The following is a 21,669-nucleotide window of genomic DNA, read 5'->3' as shown; positions in this document are numbered from 1 at the left end:
AAATGCCCACAAAAATGCTGCAATTAGCGAGACAGCAGCAGTAAATTATTAGTTTTAAATTAGGGGATCCTTGGGATGCTGCCAGGTTGTGAAAACATAGCAGTGTCACTATTCCCCCCAGTGAGTCTGAATGAAAGTGGGCGATAAAAGAAGAGAGGTTGTCAGAATAAACGAACAGGGGGATGGCAAAAACTGGTGCTTTGCTTTCTGCACACGGGCAAAGGGGGCATTGCTGCCAGATGGGAAGTTGGAGTCGGAGCTCTCTTTGGGGCATGCTGAGCCATTTGGCTCTCATCCAAATGGGCAATTTCACAGGGTAGGGGGCGAGGAATAGAGGGGGGGAATAAGCTCGAAAACAAAGCAAAAGTTAAGCAAAGAAAGAGGCGGAAACTGGATCTGAAAACCATTTCACACGCAGCACTTCATCAGCTCGGGTGCTTACGATACCCACTGCTGCGCCGCATGGGGTAATTAGCACTGCTATGTGTAGCGAGCCGTGGTGTATGTATGCACACAGCTCTCGTGGCTTCCTATGCGTGTTATATACTGGCTCAGAAAGAGCTTGAGGAGCACAAGGTGAAGCTGAACAAGTCAATATCAGAGGAGTCCCTTTAACACAGATTACTCTATATCCTCGCTGCCATGAAGACTGCACAACTGTATGCATACTGACTCCGCAGCCAAATTGAATTTCATGCTTTCTGCGGACACCTACTGTGTACTAAATCCACAGAGTGACAAAGTAGCCGAAAAGCTGTTGTTTAATGTATTGTGTGCAGCGAGAAATGCTGAATATATTCTTCCTTGGCCACGCGTACATCCCTTGTAGATATGGCGGACGCAGTGGTGGGATAGAAAATGAATTACAAATGAGTACATTACATCATACACGAATCTAAGCAAATGTGCATGTTATCTTCCTCGTCGTTAAGGAAAGGAGAATAATCTGCTGGCTTAATTGTCAGCTTAACAGAGAGAGAGAGAGAGATAGTGTACTTCCCATTTTTCCCAGGGAGAGGAGTGGAGGGAATCAAGAGGAACTGCACTGATCTATATGCATGCCTGGATCTGGCTTAATTGCGGCACCGGGGTGTGTTGGGATCAGGCGGTATGGACTAAAGTCAGGCATTGTGAAGCGCCCATCCTGATTATGTGCTGAAACGGGGCACGGGAGGAGTGCCAGGCAGACAGGCAGGAAACCCAAAGTAAATTCTGCCTCTGTGGCTCGACGCAATCTCCAAACATTTCGAGAAAAATGTTAAAAAAAGAAAAGGGGAGAGAGAAATTTGGAGATGTGCATTATGCATTGTGGGCATAAATAATGCAGGGAGAAACTTCTTGCACTCGGAAAGGATCCCACACTTTCTCTTCCACCGTCAAAAGCCCGATAGTTGCACAAAAACTACCGGACTTACCGGTCATTCGATAACATGGAACGACACAGAAATGCTAGACAGTAATTGCATCATTGTCTCGCTCCTGGCTGCTTATGAAGCACACTGATCACGCAATTGTTTCACTTCAGGGGAAACAAAACACCTTAGAGAACAGGTGGACCTGCTTTTTCTTGTGAGAGAAACAAAGGTGGGGGGGAAGGACTTAATCAAAACACAAGCTGGCCAATGAGATGACATTTCCTGTTCACCTTGCATGTGATCCTTTCAGTCCATGTCATTTGCAACACAGGAACTGAAAAGAGCAATGTGTTGCCCATCATGAGTCATTCAGGGATAAAGGTGCTCTTAGGCCTCGCTCTCTTTGTAGGGGTGGTCGAAATGGAAGGCGTCCTACCGGTTTACTGGCTTAGGATGTCAGCGCGCCCTCTCTCAGGAGTCCTTTATCACAGCGTTCCAACTCCATAAAACACTGCACATCAAACTAAATCTGTCAGGTGTTCAATATGGACCACTGTTTGGTCATCAATCATAAAAATAAATAAATAAATAAACACCACTGCAAAGTCAACGGCATAAGAGCCAACTATAAATTTCTGCCAAACAACCTACTGAACACCAGCGGTGATGTATGGGCTTCTACCATTTTACTGCTCCTGCTGAACCTTCTTTCAAAGACGTAACAAAAAGACTTCAAGACACGTGACTTCTGTTTTACACCAAGCTTAATTTGGTTCGTCTGTGAGACGTTGGACAAAGAAATTGCCTGAAGCGAGAGTGCAGGATAGATGCAGGATAAATTACAATGCCCACAGGAAAGAGGAATAAAGTAGGCAGATCGATGCCAGAGAAGAAACCTCAGGCAAAATACAACAAAGTGGGATATAGCAGAAGCATCCCAGTGGCTTGGCCAGTTTGTTACCCTTCCCTTTTTGTATGTTTTGGCAATCTCCTCTGCAAGAAAACAAAAAGGAAACCCCAAACCCTAAATGTGCTACAATAAACCGTATGCTCAATGATATTCTATTATTAATTCATTTGATTCAATTCTAACAAATTACTTCTGATACCTTGGTTTGAAAAACAATCGTCAGTCACTGGCGGATCCTCATGTGTTTGTCTTTGTCCTTTGGCTGTGCTTTAGAGGACATACGTGTTGGATGTGATTTTTCCCATTGGCCATGGTATAACACTCGAGAAGATTTAGCTCCATCCGTGTTGGAAGAACAAGAATTTCATCTTGTTTTGGCGAAGTAAAGGAATCCAACAATTTCTTCCAGAATCCAACAAGATTAAAGATAAAGAAGAAGCTGTCTACAGACTCAAAACGGCTTCGTGATCTGTCCTTTGCAGTCTTGTCTACAAGCAGTTAACAGGCATTTCCCATTTAGTAAACTATAAAATGAATGAGATGGACTGATACTGTATGATACAAAATATGAGGAGACTTAGACAAACACAAGCAGTTCTTAACTGACATTTTTCATTTCCAAGCAATTTTATATTCTTTCCTTCAGTTACTCAATCTTTCTGATGTGGTAAAGGACAGCCTCCCCGGGTGTGTGCTTACAATGCCCATCCCAGGTCCAGAGTTGTTTCCTTTCAGTTCCCATCACTGCTTTTTTACCTTCATTGCCCTTTCTGACAGCAGGAACGCCTTTCCTCTGCTAGAGAGAGATTCATGTTTCATGCGGAACTAAATGAATGACATCTTTTTTCATTTTCTTTTGATACAGTTTCCTTACACCTCATTTTTGGGTGTACACAAGTCTTGAGCCACTCCATTTTGTGTTTTGTATGGAAAATGGGAAATAGTTGGACATTTACTGAAACATTTAATTACAGTATACAAGGCAAAAACAGAGTTTGTACAATTCTAACAACCATGATATTTAATATTTAGTGTGGCCACCTTTATTCTTCAGCACAGTCTGAACTCTCTTAGGCAGCTTTCTCGTCATTTCTTTCAGTTGTCTCCAGGAAATAGTTCTCCAGGCTTCTTGAAGGACATTCAAAGCTCTTCTTTGAATGTTTCTGCCTTTTGTTCTGTTCTCTGTCAACATGACCCCACACTGCTCTGTTCTGCACCCAGATTCATTGCAATTTCTGACATAATGTCAACATGTTGCCTGTTTTTATTGGTTGCAGGGCACCAGTTGAGTTGCCTTTTCCCCACTTCATATAAAGGAAAAATACTGATAATAGCGACTATATTGTGAAATAACACTTAGTTGATATGTTGATATGTTAAAATAAAAACTGTCTGAATGGCTGTTTAAGATTTCATGAAATATGGACATTGCCTTCATTTCTTGGAACACTCTGTTTTCCTTCCTGACCTTCTCTCTGTGTACCATCTTCCCTGCAGTTCCCAAAAATACAGCGTCAAATTATGTTGTAAAAGAGAACACATGACCCCCCCAGACTCTACTGCTTCCCCTAAGATCACATGTGACAGTTGTCTGTCAGCCAGCGTTCTTCCTGAGACATCTTGTGTTTCTTTCTGCAAGGGATGGCAATGCTGGAGCCAAGCTGGCAGATAAAGGTAGCATCTGACTCCTCGACATGCAGGGAAAAACTAACCTTTTAGCAGCCGCACTGCCATTAAATCTGTGAACATCACATGACTAATAGAAATAATGAGAAAATTGAGTGGCAGGGATGTAATTCGGTAAGACAGTGAAGCAGTTGCAGGAAAAACATGATTTCAAAGCTTGTAATACAACATAGTCCTTGCTTCTGTTATTCTGAGTGCAGTTGGAAGGTCGCTCTACCACTGGGTCACATCAAAATGGCAAAGATTAGCTGATGCAGAGGTCACGGCTCAAGGACCTTATGCACAGATAAATTTATCGCAGAGAAAAAGCTACCCTTTCCAAATACAATCCACTTTAGCGTATCCACACTGACATAACAAAAACAAGCGGGTGAAAAAAAAAGGAGCAGCTGTTGCATAAAACATGGCACAGTCACTTCCAAAAACTTACTACATGAAAGAAGCCCATTTTGGAGTGTGTAAACAAAATGTAATTAACAGGAAAATAGGACTTTTCACAGACATTTGATCTCTCTATATGGCAACACTGAAGATTAATTTGCCAGCGCGGCAGATACGTAACTTCAAAAGTCGAACTTCGATTTGTGACTTAATTAAAAAGGCCCTATTAAAGCTGTATATGTGGGTGTTAAAAACAAGTCAAACCAAAGCATTCGTAGTGCCGAAAACGGCAACATGTTTTATAGGGTGCTGGGAAATATATGCATAATTCACAAAAAAGATGCTATTTATTTTATGAGGGAGTTTAAATTGCTAAGCATTTCACTTTTTTAAGAGTGAATTATCATAACTAAAATGATGAAAATATATTTATTTTGGTTGGGTTATTTATTTATTTATGAATGTATTTTGCCTAATTTGTAAGATAAGATAAGTGAGAAACGTGAAGAAGTTTTCACATGAACATACTGGTTATTGAGCGTATTGTTTAAAATACATTTCACTCATGACATAACTCTGACCTGTGAGGTTACGTAATCCCAGCTGCCGTAGTCCGTACAGACCGTCCCGTCTGTAGTTCAGGAAGATGGCCAGAGCGTACCGACCCTCGTAAAGTTTGGTGCCTCGGATGATCCGCAGGTTCTCCAGTGGCAGGTAGTCGAACTGATTAAGTGCCACCAGCACATAACCGGTCACTTCTTTGATAGACTGTATGGGAAGAAAAAAAAAGATCATTTTAAATGATTGAAAATGGAAGAACAATCGAATCAAATTAGCCAACATTAGCCTTTGTGTTAATCATAATCACGAATATTCTTAACTTTAACCAGTTGTTATAGATGTATAACCATATTTTCACCATAGCTAGGTTATTTAACAATTTATTTATTTCGTTTTCAGGATCAGCTTCCAGTTTGAATTTAACCTTGCTAGTACCAGGCTGGATATATTAGAGATGGCCGTGGTCAACAGCAATACTGAGGTAGGCAGGTGTGAGAAGTATCACCCACACCATTACACCACCACCACCAGCCTGAACCGTTCAGGCTGGATGGATTAATGCTTTCATGTTGTTTATGCCAAATTCTGACCCCACCATTTGAATTTTGCAGCATTATTTGCAAATCATCAGAGCAGGTGAGCCTGTCTCAGTCTCCTGTTTCTAGCTGACAAGAGCAGCAACTACTGTGATCTTCTGTTGCTGTAGCCCATCTTGGTTGTAACAAGTGGTTATTCCAGTTACTGTTGGGTCTCTATCAGCTCAAAGTAGACAGAGAATTCTCTTCTGACTAGGCTGACAGCATGTGTCTCTTTAGAAGGGACTGGGACTGGCAATCCTTGTCCGAGGTTCCACATCTTGGTACAATGTCCCACATTCTAGTTGATTCTGCAGGACAAGCAAGTTTGGCATTTACCTAATCGATACTTATTTTTTTAAATCACAGTCAGAAGAAGATTAGCCTGTAACCTGAACATTACAAGATACCAAAAAGTCCCATCTTTCGCAGATTTTGTTGAATGTTATGGAAACTACCACGAAGAAAATGAATCGGCAGTAGATACAGAGAAACAGAGTTTGTCTCTTTTATTCAAGTTATTTTTTGTAATTTCTGAAATACTCAGACCAACAACAACAACTATGTCATGTTGAAAACACCTCAATCAGATTTCTTCCTCAGTGTTATGGTCAGTTTGGCCTTCAACAGGTCATCTTGATCATGTCTACATGCAACACGTTCTCACTCCCAAAGCGTAACATTTTACGCTAGGTGACAAATCGTCAACATATTACGTTTTCGGCTACCCACCACGTTCCTAAATGACGACCTCGGCAAAATGAGAAAATATGAGAACCGTATGGACTCAATCTACAAATGTTCGCTCTTTTTCTTCAAATCGCTTAGAAACACGCTATTTAACATAATTAAAGTCCTGGATAAGCTCAGGAAAAAGGTTATGGTTAGGGCTAGGGATAACGTTAGGTTTAGGGCTGGAATACAGGCCTGGAACGTCTATTACCGCGGGAGCGTCATTGCACTGGATTTCAGCCATAACCCGCCGCGTACCATAAGAACGCCGAAGGTCTCCTTTCGCGTTCCTCAGGAACGCCCCGGGACGTGACAAAACGTCGGCATGTTATGCCTCGGGAGTGAGAACGGGCTGCAACATGCCTTAACATACTGAGTTGCTTTTATGTGATCGGGCGATTAGATGTTTGCTTTAGCGTAACACAGTAGCCAGTGAGCATAGTTGCTAAGACCAAATTAGGGAGTAATCCAACTGGTTTTGAAGAATCATCCAATGTGACGATTGATTGGATACCAATAAATAAATGACGCCCAAGTCCATAACTTCAGATTTAAACCCCCACTGTTGTATGACTGGTTGTTAAAATGTAAATGGCCTGCATTTGTATAGCGCTTTACTTAGTCCCTAAGGACCCCAAAGCACTTTACACTACATTCAGTCATTCACCCATTGACACACACATTCACACACTGGTGGTGGCAAGCTACATTGTAGCCACAGCTGCCCTGGGGCGCACTGACAGAGGCGAGGCTGCCGGACACTGGCGCCACCGGGCCCTCTGTAAGTGAATGGAAACTTACATTTTTACCTGCAATTCCTCTCTTCCAACGCCTGCTAGCTCTGTTGACTATAGTTAAAGCTGTATTGCATTCCTCTCATTTTCTGTGCAGAGCGCATGATATTTGCATTTTGAAATGTCAACCTCGTAAAAAATTTGGATGTACAGACCACAATGATTAAAATGTCAGGTTAGTTGCAGACTGATTGCACTTCTCTGATTATATTTCCTCAACTGTTCTTTTAGGGTTGGGAATCTGCAGTCGTACATCGCATTCATAGACCCAATAAGCAATCATATCTTTATATTCTTCTTATTCCAATATAAATGGTATCGGTTTGATTTATTTTCACAGGCTTCAGCAGTATATGCTGTTGAAGAAACTACAAAAGAAAAAAAGAGAAAAATAATCTGCCCGAGAGGGACTCATAAAATGTGAAAATAGAGAGCTTCAGCATGCTGAGTGCCTTGCTGAAGAGCATGGAAGACCTCAACCATCTGCCTCATTGTGCATCAATTGACCTTCTCAAAAGTCACAAAAAATCACACTGATTACCACTGCGTTATTCACTTGTCGGGGAAAATTTATTCATCTGCCAAGTTAGGCATAAGGGGCCAAGGCAGGCTCTTTGAATTTTTGAGTATTTTTCTTTTTTATGAATTCTCCACAAAAGTGTTTGTCCTCAACCCTGGGTCATCACTAAACAAATTAAGAAAAATAACTGAAAACTTGGGGTTAAATGTTAACAGTAGACTAGCACTTTATTGACACATCAAGAGAAAAAGTCCTCATAAGAAGAAAACTGAGAAAACTGGGAGCCACATGAATCAGACAGACACCAAATTGCCACTTCATATAAAGTATTATTACCAGGTAAGCAGCTTTGTGTGTGTATGCGCATGTATGGTTGTGTATCTACGAGACAGCTTATTCCCTTGTTGCTTAAAATCCATTGCTGTGGCAGTGCATCAGTTATGTGAGTGACTCAAACAGCAGTGCAGGCTTCCTTATACTCACAGACAGAGAGAAAGAAAGATAATCACAAACATAATGTAGATACAACAGCTGCTAAATGGTGCACTAACACGTTTTACCAACCACCACTGACAAACTAATTGGAACCCACTACTTCTTAAAAGTGTGAGTGTGCACATCTTTTTGTGAGTATTATCCTCTTGTTCTCCTTAGTTAAAAAACGGGATCAATTTTCCACAGATTCCAGTTTACTTGTACCGATGCCCCTTGCCTCAATACCGCCAGTGCCATTGGTCAACAGCACTTGCTAAAGTTAGCTTATAAACAAGTCCATGTAAGGATTAAATCAGATGGGTGTAGCTTTTGGGTATTAAAAACCTGTGGCTGCACAATGACTTTTAATGGCATAGAAATCAAAGCGAGAATGCCCTTCAGCGTCCTTACTCTGTGTCTGGACACAGCTTCCAGGCATGAAAACTGAACCAAACACTGAAGTGCCTTAGACCTGCAACCTCACTGCAATACTTTATTATCCATTATCCATCCATGTTCTTCCATGTATTTAACTCTGGGTCATGGGGGCGCCTATCCCAGGTGTGATAGGGCGAGGTGCAGGGTCGCACAGCTAACACAGAGAGACAGATAACCATTTGCACTCACATTGACACCTATGGGCAAGTTAGAATCACTAATTAACCTAACACACACTAATTGCATGTCTTTGGGCTGTGAAAGGAAGCCACAGCAGCCAGAGAGAACATTCAAACTCCACGCAAAAAGTCCCTGGCCTTTGAACCCAAGACCTTCTTGCTTTGAGGCAACAGTGTTAATCTACTTTCAAACAATGCTGTCTCTACTTTGTCAGCTATATTTAACTAATAACTGCCAGATTTCACTAATGGCCAGTGAAATTAGAGTAAAGTATAAAGTAGAATTGCAAAAAACATCCATCCATCCATTCTCTTTCGCTTATCCTTTTTCAGGGTGGGAAGGAGGCTGGAGCCTATCTCAGCTGTCTTAGGGCGAGAGGCAGGGTACACCCTGGACAGGTCGCCAGTCTGTCACAGGGCTAACACATAGACACAGACAACCATTCGCACTCCCATTCACACCTATGGGCAATTTAGAGTTACCAGTTAACCTAACCCCACTAACTGCATGTCTCTGAACTGTGGGAGGAAGCCGGAGTACCCTGAGAGAAACCACCAACACGGTGAGAACATGCATACTCCACACAGAAAGACCCCGGACTGATGTACTTGCAGCAGGATTGCACAGGTCACCTGGATAGGAGAAACCTGCTTCCAATCACAGTCAGACAGTCTGTACTGAACAGTAGTGATGGGTCGTTCGCAAACGAAATGGCTCTTAGAGCCGGCTCTTTGACGTGAACGATGCGAGCCGGCTCCTTATCGCGAGCCGTCACGTGTTTTTTTTTTTTCTTTCTCTCTCTCTCTCGCACTTTTTTTCCGCTTCACTCAGCACGCGAGTCTTGTGCTTTATGCTGGGCAGAGGGGGGAGGGGCGGTAGTTACACGCAGTAGCACAGGAACAGAGCAGGAGGGAGAGAGAGAAAGAGAGCCAGGGACAACAATGTCATATTAGAAAGGTATAGTAATCATCCACAACTATTTTCAATTGCAGATGATAAAGGATTCAGAAAGTCTATTCATGCAGGCCCATATGACAGAGAATATGCATCTTCTTTTTGTTTTCATATTTTAATTTATATTTAATTGTGTTGTGGTTTGCAGTGTTTTGTGTTGTTTCACTTTAAATTTGTAAAAGGAAAAAGCTGAAAATTTAAATAGTTAAAAGCTGAAATGTGAATAGTTGATTTTTGTATTATATGATTTATTTATTAGATTTTATGTGGAGTGAATAAATAAAAGTATATTTACGGTGGCCCCTACAGACAAAGCACATACAAACTTCAAATCACGTACAAACTCAAAAACACGTAAAAACACGTAAAAACTCCGAAGCACGTAAAAACTCAGAAGCACGTAAAAACTCAAAACATGTACAAAAGACAACAGAAGTGCTCCAGGATGCTAGGCGCAGTGTTGAGCTTTTGTTACCTAGTGGCTACACAAGCCAGCAAGTACCAACGACCGGATTTGGTGTGTGGTAATAACAGGTAAATGAACTTTTTTTTTAAATTATTTGAATATATAGGAGTGCCTGTGTATAAATACACAAACAATACACACATGCTTTCATGCTTTCAATTGTGTAATTTAAGTGATCTAGTAGCTCTGCTTTGGAAGTTCAGTTCATGCTAGAAATGTGTTTTGGAGTTTGTACGTGTTTTGTCTCTAGGGGCCACCGCATATATTTATATATAAACATATATAAATACAACCACTTTTTTTACGTTAGTAATTCCTTTTGTGCATAATTTTATATTATTGTTAATAATAAATTAATTAAAGCAACAAAACAACCTGAAGATCCGGTTCGGAGCCGAAAGAGCCGGCTCTTTTTAGTGAGCCGAACCGAAAGAGCCGGATCTCTAAAAAGAGCCGGAAATCCCATCACTACTGAACAGAGAATACAATTCAACCCTGTTTACATGCCAGTTTAAAAATAAGGTTTCAAGCTTTGCCGTTAAATTGCTGTTATGCAACAACTACTTCACCATTTATAAAAGAATTTCAGAATTTTCATCCATCCATTAATTCACCTTCTCCTGCTTATCTAGTTCAGGGTGATAGTGGAGCTACAACTGATCTTAGCTTTCATAAGGCAAAAGGCAGGGTACGCTCTGGACAGGTCAGCAGTCTCTTGCAGGAGTTTCTATTTATGTAGATGACAGGAGATTTCCAACTGACAGTAACAAATTTGCAGTTTTTGCCCATTTATCACAATTCGTTTCTCAATTATCAAATTATCAAAGACAGGCCGCATGTAATCGCCACCTTGACCCCAATCAACTATGAACTGACAGCAGACTGACTATCACCGTCTACTTTGCACAAAAAAGTTTCTTTGAAGACAGCAGTTGACAGCGAGTGGCTGCAGTTCTTATCCCCATCCTCAAAGTAACCATTTAAAAAGCAACAAGATGAAAGGTTAATTGTGCACGGTTGCAATAATTTTGGTTGCGTCATGGTCTCCAAGTCCTCTCTAGTGCGACTGTCGTGTTAGCGACAGCTAGCTTGCTGTGTTTTGCCCAAAGCTATCTTACAAACTGCCTAGGTTGCTGACTGCAGTCACCAAATGTCTGAATACCAATAAGAGCATTAGATGATAGAAATTGGTTATGTCAACGTGTGTTTCTTTAGTGTACGGGGCATCAAGGTCGCTAAACAAATGTGCCTTCTGGAGAGAGTTGCTGTGCACCTCCTCGATTAAGATAAGTTAAGGATTTAATACAGGCACAGGCACTTTCACGTTCTCTGATTTGGTTTATATTTGAGTCTTGCATTTGAACTGAAAGCAGCAATTATTTCAACTTGTAGCCGAGGTGAGCCCTTTGAATTTTTGACTGTCTTTATTTTAATTCACCAGAAAAGCCTCTGTGTTCAGCCCTGGAAATGAAATCATGGCATTCGTTTGCCTTCATATCCTGGAGAAATCTTCATTAAATAGTAAACTCTCATTTAAAGGCATTTGAAATATCCAGCGACAGGACAGCTACTGAGACATCCTAATGACCAAAGACAGGCCAATAATGATGTGGATGATTGGTTGGGAGGGGAGGGAGGAAATGAGTAATGTGAGGTTTGATTGGCTGCTGACCCCTGGGGGACATTAGCAGAGAGTGACAGCTAGGACGCAACGCGCTGGGTGGCTGCATTTCATGATAATAGCAGGTAACTGAGATTAGTTTCTTTTTATATTGAGTGCTAAGCAAACGCTACGCACCTGCCAGGTTGGCCTATTATAACACTAACACAATAGGAAGGAAACAGACACTGGAGGTGCTTATTAGCAAGATTACAATGTGTCAATCACCTGAAAAGAGACAGAACAACATAATAAAAGAGCAGTAGAATCCATTTCAGTGTAGGCTTTGATTAGCATACTTATTAGAAGAAAGAGTTTCTATTGTGAGTTACTCCACTGCCTGTCAAAAACCCTACAGTGAAATCATTTTCTCTCAAATATGTGCTGCTATATTTTTTGCAAACTATTTGTTAGAAAGTTGTGCAACTTTATGCAACTCTGTGCCACTTGTGACTCAGCCTTTAAAGACAAAGAGCTCAGGAAAGGCTTTCTTCTCCGAGGGCCTTTGGTTGACGTGGCCCCCGCTCGGCTGGAAGCCACGCCGTTTCATCCCTTTGACCCCTCCGTGACCTCATGTTTACAGCCTGAGGGCCGGAGTGCTACGCGAGCTCGCCCCTTCTACCGTCAACCCTGCCGTAACCCTCCAGGTGCCTGCCAGGGGCATCGCGGGCTGCTCCGCAACCCCGACCCAGCTGTAGGCATGCACTCGGCTGCTGGCAGACTCCACAGTGCCTCCACTGTGCCCCCTTCTCCCTGCCAGCCTCCGGGAGCTACTGGCAAAACCAAAGAAAAACTGTTTCCCTGTTGCTTAGCAACCGAGGGAAAGCCTTCCAGCAGGAGCAAAGGAAACGAAGAGGGAGAGAGGAGCAGAAGAAAAGGGAAAAAAACCCAAGACTTAGAAAGGATTTTTTTTGTTGTAATGTACCTAATTAAATTAAAGGATTACTTTGCTCTTTCTCTATAATTTTGTTTGACACTATTTAATTTCCTTCTGTTGCCATAAATAGTTTTTTTTTGGTTTTGTTTTGTTTTTCCTGAACGCTTTCTCGATCAATATGTATCTGCATTCCTCAGTGCTGAAGGAGGAGGAGGAGGAAGGGAGGGAAGGAGGGAGGTCCGGGGGGAAGTAAACACAAGCACCTGCATTTCCCCTCCTGCCGCATCAACCGTGCTCTGTCTCAGAAACGCAAACACAGAAGCTGGAGGATGCTACTCGGAGTAGCTGCCCACCGCTGCCTTGTAGGCGTTGTGTGCTCCGATTTAACAAGGTGGACAGTGGGCACCAAAACTGGTGCCTTTTTTCCCCCCCTTCCTTGTATTTTCTCAAAAAAAAAAGAAAAAAAATACACTTAACAAGGTGAGTGGGAGGGCTAATTTGTACCAGCAAGGTGCATGAACCCTTGACTGACACACACATACACCTTAATCCTCCCCAACAATGACTTGAGCCGGCCACTGAAAGAGCCATTGAAGCGGGTCAAAAAAGGGGAAAGAAGAAGGGCTCTAAAATCTTTGCACAGCGCAGGTCATTATTTTAGATGCTATCTTTTGATTCGTGCCTGAAGTCTGATGGATCAGAGTGTTTTTCCAGTTCTAAGCGCCACAAAGGCTTTGTGCAAAACGTCCTCTCCGCCCCACACGCAAACACACAAATCTGAATGCACGCACGGGCCTTGCGTATGGCAATAACCCCCGCCTACACGTGAAAAAGAAACATTGCCGAGAGGCACAGACAAGACTGAGTCGACACGGGTCAACTACCCATGATGCATTGCAAGCTTAACGTTTCCTCTAGCGCTTTCTGCCATCAATCGCAGGCAATTAGTGGCCTAGTGTGGAGCGCTCAGTCAAACAGAATCTTATGCGCTTGTTTCTTCTCTTCTTTTGCTCTACCTCTGGGTAAAATGTGGATTTCACATGTTGCTAAATTGCATTTTGTAGCTTCAGGATACACGGCACCCAGTCCAAAGCAGACAAGCCAAAAAAGTGCTTTATTTACTCCCCACAACATAATCATGATAGAAGGTGCCCGTGCTGTCTTGGAAACCGAGGCTGTGTGGTTGAGTTGCTGAGCTCAGGCACCTGCAAGCCCTCCAGATATGTGGAAATGTTTTTGTAAATAACAGACACGCAGATATTCAGTTCGGATGGTGCAATAGAGTAACTCTGATTTGGAAGGAGGAGTATTTGTAGGAAATGAGTAAACAGTTGTGTCATTTGAGAAATCGAGACCTTCCGGGCTGGCGCGCACGCTCAACTGTATCATTTTACATTTTAGCAACAGTTGGTAAGAAGGTGAATGCCATCAAGCGACTATGAGCTACATGGCATTCAGAGCTCGCCCATTTGAACAAAAATGCATGACGTTTTTAGGGTAATAGCCTGTGCGCCTTCAGTAATGGATTCATCTAACTTACTTTGCAGTTACTCGAGAAACGCTGCCAACACAGCTGATAGATATGCATACAGATTTCTCCAGTGCAAGTCCTCCCATGATGTGCCTTTGGGCTAAACCCAAGACTTTACACAACTTTTATTTTACAGGAAAAAGAATTTAAGACATGGTAATTTAAAAAATAATAGCTACACACACTTTTTTTGATCAGTGATGGGCAAAACTTTTGGGCCACCATAGTTTCTTTTTATTTTGCAAGGAAAATGTGAACGAGAAGCAATGATTTATTGAAATGTGCAAATATCCAAGGTTTGTACAATTCTAACATATTCTGGTGTGACCACCTTTATTAATCAGCACAGTCTGAACTCTCTTAGGCAGCTTTCTCATCATTTCTTTAAGTAGTCTTCAGGAATAGTTCTCCAGGCTTCTTTTGGATGTTTCTGCCTTTTGTTCTGTTCTCTGTCAACATGACCCCACACTGCTCTGTTCTGCACCCAGATTCATTGCAATTTCTGACATAATGTCAACATGTTGCCTGTTTTTATTGGTTGCAGGGCACCAGTTGAGTTGCCTTTTCCCCACTTCATATAAAGGAAAAATACTGATAATAGCGACTATATTGTGAAATAACACTTATTTGATATGTTGATATGTTAAAATAAAAACTGGCTGGATGCCTATTTAAGATTTCCTGAAATATGATACTATCTCATCCAGTCTTGGCCATCGCCTTCATTTCTTGGAACACTCTGTTTTCCTACCTGACTTTCTCTCCGTGTACCATCTTCCCTGCAGTTCCCAAAAGTATAGCATCAGTCGGGCAGTCTGCTTTTCTCCACCCCAGGGAAGACGGTAACACTACCTGGGTCTGGGTGCAGTTTCCCCCTCTAGAGGCAAGGGTACCTACACCTGGGGTATAGAGTATGCTTGGGGAGTGTGATTGTGTGTACAGTGTCTCTCTATGTCTGTCTCCACGTTGGGTGAGTGCTGAGTAATTGCATATGAGAGCATGAGGGTGGGAATGGATGTCTGTATCTATGTGTGCCTGTATGTCTGTGTCTATATGTCAGGTTGGGTATCAGACGCCACCTCTCTAGGGACATCTCAGGCCCTCCAAGGTATGGAGGCCTATCTCCCCCACCACTCCCCCTGCCAGTGGCAGATGCCCCCAGACATCGGTGCATTGGTAGTTCTTTGTGTCCGGGGATGGGTGTCCAGGTACGCACTGGCTCACTTCTGGTGGCTGCTTGTCGGGGCCTGGAGCCTGGGGCTCGCTCGGGACCCTTCGGGGGTGGGGTGCCCTCGGACTCTCGGCCTGGGGCTCGGGCACATCACTGCAACCCCCCCTGGCTTCTGCTCCGCGGCTGCTGAGTGACCCCTCATCTGGGACTCTCCTCAGCTCTTTCCGGGATAGTGGCGTGGCTACCCCTCTGTTGGTCTTCCTTGGTCTCTTGTGTTCTGAAGGCCTCTGGATGTCTGGAGTTTTGATCTCCTCCATACCTGCTTCATGCCCTGGAGGACGGGGCTGTGGCCCCCCACACCCTCTAGCAGATCATTACATGAAGGAACCTTTTAATACAAGCGTGTTCATGCTCACAGGTGTTCACACAGGTGCTCACACACACAAACTACACCCTATTTGGCTGCTACCTCAAAGCACACTGTGCGCTGTCGATCCTATGTGCTGCACAATAATATTCAATATTTAGTATTTACTATTATATTCACATAGATCATCACGATGATGTTGTTTATTATATTGCTCTCTCTTGTTTTGCTTGTTTTCTCTTTTTTCTTTCTCAACAGGTGGTCCAGGTGATTGATATATGTATTTTTTGTCTGTTTGTTTTGTTGGTGTTTGTTTTTTGCCCCTTATCACCGTTCCTCTTCCCCGCTGTTTTTCTTTCCCTCTTTCTTTCTCCCTTTTCTTTCCCCCAGTCATGTCTGTCCCGTGTGTAGCAAGTGAAAATTTCCTTTTTCAGGTCTTTGCTGGATTCCCCCCCCCCCCCCCCCCCTTTTCTTAAGGACATGACTTTCAGATACTGTAGATAGTTTTTTAGGCCTGATGCTTCTTTTGTTCTCCACTCTCTAGTTTACTCTGTTTTTCTTTTAAGGACACGCTGCAAAAATACAATGCTGACATATGGAAGGCTTTAGGCAAAGAGCTCTTTGGGAGTCACCTTGCTGGTGCAAAATACTATTTCATGTCAGTCAAACTGTGTTATTGATCTAGCTTGCCATTTTCATAGGTATGACTAAAGAAATGTAAACAAATTATGTGTTTTTGAACCTGTCCAGAGGAAACCATTGATAGCACAGAGAACTGTTGTTCAAGAGCACTTTAAAAACTCCCTCGAGTTTAAAAAAAAAAAAAAAAAAAAGGCTCAAAGTCGAGTAAGAAGCCTCATTCACTGACCATTAAAAGTGCCTCGATAAAAGATCAATATTGAGCAAATATATGAAAGATAATAATTTTTAATAATATTAACCATCTCATATTTCTTTATACCACATTATATTTTCATGTTTCTTAACTTTCAGTTATGGGGCATAAAGAAACATTAGAGATAAAAGCCTGAGTAAATGAGTAAAAACAGAACTGCAGATGCCTTCATAAAGGCTTCAACGAATAGCTGTATATGACAAAAATAATGTAAATCCTACAGTCTGGTGTGGCCTTCACAGACACCAGGGGCTATACATTTATGTGCACAGGCATTAAGCGGTATTCAGGAATAATATAGTACAATGCAGATGCAAAAATAAAGAAATGGACTAGAATAATAAAACTATGTTTGTTTAGGGTGATTTTGAAAAGGTTCACATAATGTGTTTTTATAAATGTGATTATGAGTCATTACTTTTATGTACTCTGTGTTATCTTTTTATTCATTTCACTTTCATTAATTATGAAGCATGTTATAAAGCTTATCATACCACAGCACCACAGTAAACTGCATGATTGATTGTTATTATGATCCTCAATTAATACTAATTGACGACAGTGGTTACAAATGCTCTATGTGGGATAAGATTATGATGCATGGGCTATTATAATGGGAAAAAACGGTGAAACTGATGTTCTGCCATTCAAATCAGATTTCCAAGCGGCACAGTGGAAAAATGAGTCCTAGAAACTGCAGTTCATCAAATGTCCACTCGAGGCTGCCCATGAAAAATGAGTGAGTCAATCCCCCACAGACTGCCATGTTAGAAAGCCCAACTTTACAGCATGAGTAAAAATGTTTTCAGCCCCATCATGACAGCTGAACTCAGGGAAGTCTTTTATATAAAGATTAGAAAACACCTATGTATTACCATGGGCATTTCAGCTAATACTGGTGTTTATAGTGTTGGTCCACTCTTCTCTACAGTGTTGCTTTAGTTCAATAAGGTTTGCAGCCATTTGTTTATTCAAAGATCTCTTAAGGTCCCAACACAGTATTTTAGTCAGGCTGAAGTCTGGGCTTTGACTGGCTCACTGTAACACCTTGATTCTTTTCTTTTTCAGTCATTTTGTGGCTCACCCCTCCACCACTGTGCTGACAGTTCATATGAGTTGTTTGTGCTGATATGAAACATCTCCACTTTGGTCTCATCTGTCCAAAGAACATTGCTCCAGAAGTCTTGTGGTTTGTTAAGATTCAAACCTAAGCTGTGCTGCCATGTTCTTTGTAGAAAGAAGAAGCTTTCTCCTGACAACTCTTCCAAAAAAAGTCACATTTATTATTCAGTCTTTTTCTAATTGTGAATAAAGTTTAACATTTAACATGCTAAATGAGGCCTGTAGAGTCTGAGAAGTAGTTTCCTTGAACAGTCCACACTCTGGCTTCGGGGTGAATTGGTTGGGAATGCTCCAAAAACCTCTTGGTTAAATTGAGAAAATTAGAACTGCGCACACAGCTTCTTAATCCTGACAAAAGAACATGTGTTGCTATTTCTGCCCCTTTCTGTTGATAATTTGAACCCACTAGAATACCTCTGGAAGAGCTTTGAGTCCATTTTCAAAGGACCCAGTGAGGAAGTAATATTAAAAGAACTGTCTCCATTTATTCACAGTAAGGAGACAATGAAGCTATTCATGTGGTTTTGTTGGACCTTAAACCTAATATTGATCTCATCTGATCCTGCCTTAATAACTCATTATGTTAAGGTTTGTTTTGATCCAAGACTGTTTATCCATTGGTAGATGTTACTGACAGTTCTATCTGAGGAGTGTTAGTCTCACTGCGGGTCTATTTATTTATTTATTTTTAAATGTAATCTTCTCCAGTCTTTTCTTCTGACAGTGTCCCTTTCATCAGGCTAAGCCGATTTGGATAGACTCTTAGACAAAATCAGCGGGGTGAAGCAGTTGGATCTCTGAAAAACCACAGATTTGTTATCTCAAAATAATGAGATATTTGTCACGCTCATGAGAAAACAATGTCTGATACCTTGAGATAATAATGTAATTCAATTGTTATCTCAGGATAACAAACACGAGCACAGCAAAAATCACAATTTGCTGTGTTGAGATAATGAGATAGTCAGACATGATCATGTGAAAACAGTCTGATATCTTGAGATAATGAAACAATTAAGTCACAATCCTCACCCAACAGGCCTGAAAGCAGCACGAGCTGCTCTCACCCTCCATACATATGCAAATATTAGAGAGTGGTAATGAAAACGTTGGCACCAAGAGAAGAAGAGGACATAGGAAGCCAAAGTGAAGACGTGCAACAACCTAGAAAGAACAATTGTTTAGAAGTTTAGTCTAGGGGGTGCAGATTGGTGAAGCATTTGGAAGCACGTAATGATAAAGGGAAAGGAAGCGGAGCACAGCGAAGATATGTTTAAAAGCATAATTAATAGTGCACCTGTTCCTGTCATCTGGATGAGTGAGTGTGTAAATGAGGTATAAGGAGGGATAGAAGAAGGAAGGACTCTTTGAAGGAAGGAGGAAGGCTGAAGAAGCCACAGGGGGAGATTTAGAAGGGAAGGTACACTAAAGTGGAGAAGGAGAAGGGGAACGCTGGGGGGAGAAAAGGCATCATGCAGGGAAAAAGTATAATAACACCATTATAAAATACAAGAGATGGGACACATATTATGGTGATTATGGCTCATTTCCATACATATAGAGCACTCTGCCAGTGAGTCAAGGAGAGTGCAGCGGCGCATGTCAGCAGCAAGACTGCCGACTCTCTACAGTTTGAACCGACTGGAGCGCCGCCACAATCTGACTCCTCCACACGGCGGCAAAGTCAATGGGTGGGCAGGGACCTGTTTACCAATTCGCTTCAATGAGCTCTGTAAGAGAAGTATGCACTCCTTCACCTCATGTGACTGTTTGGCTGCTAAGTATGCTGAGAGCACTCGGGTGTGACATTCAAGATTTTGAGGAATCCTGTGAAAAAAAAATAAAAATCAAGGCCTATGAGAGGAGAGCCATTGACTTTGGAATAAATGAAAAATCCAGCTGCATGAAATGTCACTGTGAAAATGAGTTATTCAGCGCAGGTATCTGTGTAGAGTTCGGGAAAGCTTTCAAAAGGACTTGCAAGACAGATCTCAAGTTTTGCTAATAGTACCCTCAGGTACTTTGTTAAGGTCGGCAGGGTGAACACATATTTCCACAGGCACCTACTCGGCTACAGGTTTCAGTCTTTCGCCATTGCAATGGAGTTGGTAGAGCAAGGCGGCCCAAAGGTCCTGTGATGTCATTTGAATGTGACACAACGATGGAGGACGTCAAGGCAATACTACACCTCCCTGGCCAATCAGTGGGATGCAGTCAGTCATTTTCAGCTTGAGTCAGTTAGCTTGGAACTTGGCTGAATAGGTACTATAAAGGTACCTGGTACTACGGCCTAATAAAAAACATGATTTTTCTTGGTTTCGAAGTTACAAGAGAGTGGAGTGCTGAGTTATTAGTTAATGTTAGCTTAGCTTGGTTAGCATGGTTACAAAAGAGTGTGTATCAAAAACTGGATAGAGACCATCACATTACAAGGGATTAAAGTGTGATTTGGCAGGTGGAGGAACCGCAAGATTCAGTGTAGCAGTACATCATGGGGGAAAAGAATTAGAAATAATTCATATAATAAGTGTTTTGGGTTGAGGTTCAATCCCTAGACACTATGATGATGGTACACAAGGTAAAATTCAACCTAATCATGATTATGATCTTAAATATAAGCCCTAATATAACCGAACAGGGACAATGAACACAGCTGGTCTGCACCAGTCCAACATAGTGCATCACTGTACACTGACAGGAGACCAACTTCATCATTTTGATGTTTCATTGCCATCTTGATAACCAAAGTAACTTTGAAGCAACGGACTGGGATTGGTCAATCTTCAAAGGCATCATTTCAAAGGCCACAGGTTCGCGAGTTCATTGCACTAATAATTTTGGTCATTGCCATGCTCTCCAACCATTGTTTCCCCCAGAGTGAGTGTAGCACTAATAAGAGTCTAGACTTTTCATTCACCAAACCTGGAGTGCAGAACCTTTAGCAGGCTGTTAATGCAATAAACAGCACATTAAGCAATAGTATTGTATCCAGTAAATGCCAACATTACAAACTGGGCAAAGAGAACCAAACAGTTTTTGTATTTAGCTGTAAACATGTTTATGTGTAAAGCAAAGGTGGCCATTTTAACATGGTAGTCTAATGGAATCGACCTCCTTTTGGAGCAAGCCTCGAGTGGCCGTTCTTAGAACTATCAGCTTCATGTTTCAGTCCCTTAAAGCTTTACACCCACACAACACTTTTCGTGACGATGCAGACTGGCTTGAAATGTACTCCTCTTAAAGGTATTTTAACTTCTCCGCCAGCACATTAGGGAAAAGGAAGGTCAATTTCTTGCCCGCCTCAATCAAAGTACTTTAATTGGACAGGGCTTTTGCTGGAAAAGTATCTACTCTCACGCACTCCTGAATCAAGTTATACATTAATTAAGATCAAATGCTAGGGGAAAAAAATCCATGTTAAGATGGGACCCAGCTAAACTCAGAAAAAGGTTAATGAAAAAAATGTTCACACATCTTTCAGTGTTTTATTCAGGATTTGCTTCATGTGGAAAGAAAGTAGAAGAATTTTTGAGAAGAGACCAAGAAGCTGAATCTGTGTAACTGCAATTTCCTGGAACCTAATTAAAAAAAAATTAACTTATAAATGCAATGAACTCTTTAAATAAATGTGTTGTACAGTTTTCCATGTAGAACCACCAGAACTGAAAGACGAGAGAAGTCAGGCAGCTCAGAGATGGACATGTTTCAGTTTCAACATCAGACATTGAAAATGACTTTGTGAAAACACTTTGCTTTGTGTGTGTGTGCGCGCATGGCTGGGGGTTATGTGTGTTGATATCCAGAGGTGTGCCTCCAGCATCTGCTGTGTTACTGGCTTTCGGCACTGATATTTATTGTCTCAGACAGCCCGACAATCTCATATAGGCCTGCTTCATGAGCGGCGTCCATGAGGCGTCTGTGTTGTCAAGACGCATTTACAGTAAAGACCATGACTCTGAAATTAAAATTACCAAAGGGTAAGGTTTGTGGCACATTAGCAGGCAAGACTAAAACAGTGAC

The 21,669-nt window shown here is 41.8% G+C and overlaps 1 protein-coding gene across 3 annotated transcripts in view; it reads right to left on the bottom strand.

Annotated features, from left to right (window-relative positions):
* Positions 1-21,669, bottom strand: part of LOC146491525 (receptor tyrosine-protein kinase erbB-4-like) — a 361,361-nt gene that overhangs the window by 134,515 nt on the left and 205,177 nt on the right. For all 3 annotated transcript variants that reach the window (XM_085152628.1, XM_085152630.1, XM_085152629.1), the window contains exon 3: positions 4,914-5,100. In XM_085152628.1, the coding sequence (XP_085008754.1) occupies positions 4,914-5,100 (187 nt within the window). The remainder of the gene's footprint in view (positions 1-4,913; positions 5,101-21,669) is intronic.

The sequence above is a fragment of the Neolamprologus multifasciatus genome, chromosome 23 (assembly GCF_963576455.1).
Source record: "Neolamprologus multifasciatus chromosome 23, fNeoMul1.2, whole genome shotgun sequence".
Lineage (NCBI taxonomy): Eukaryota > Metazoa > Chordata > Actinopteri > Cichliformes > Cichlidae > Neolamprologus > Neolamprologus multifasciatus.
This window is presented reverse-complemented; position numbering and strand designations above follow the sequence as displayed.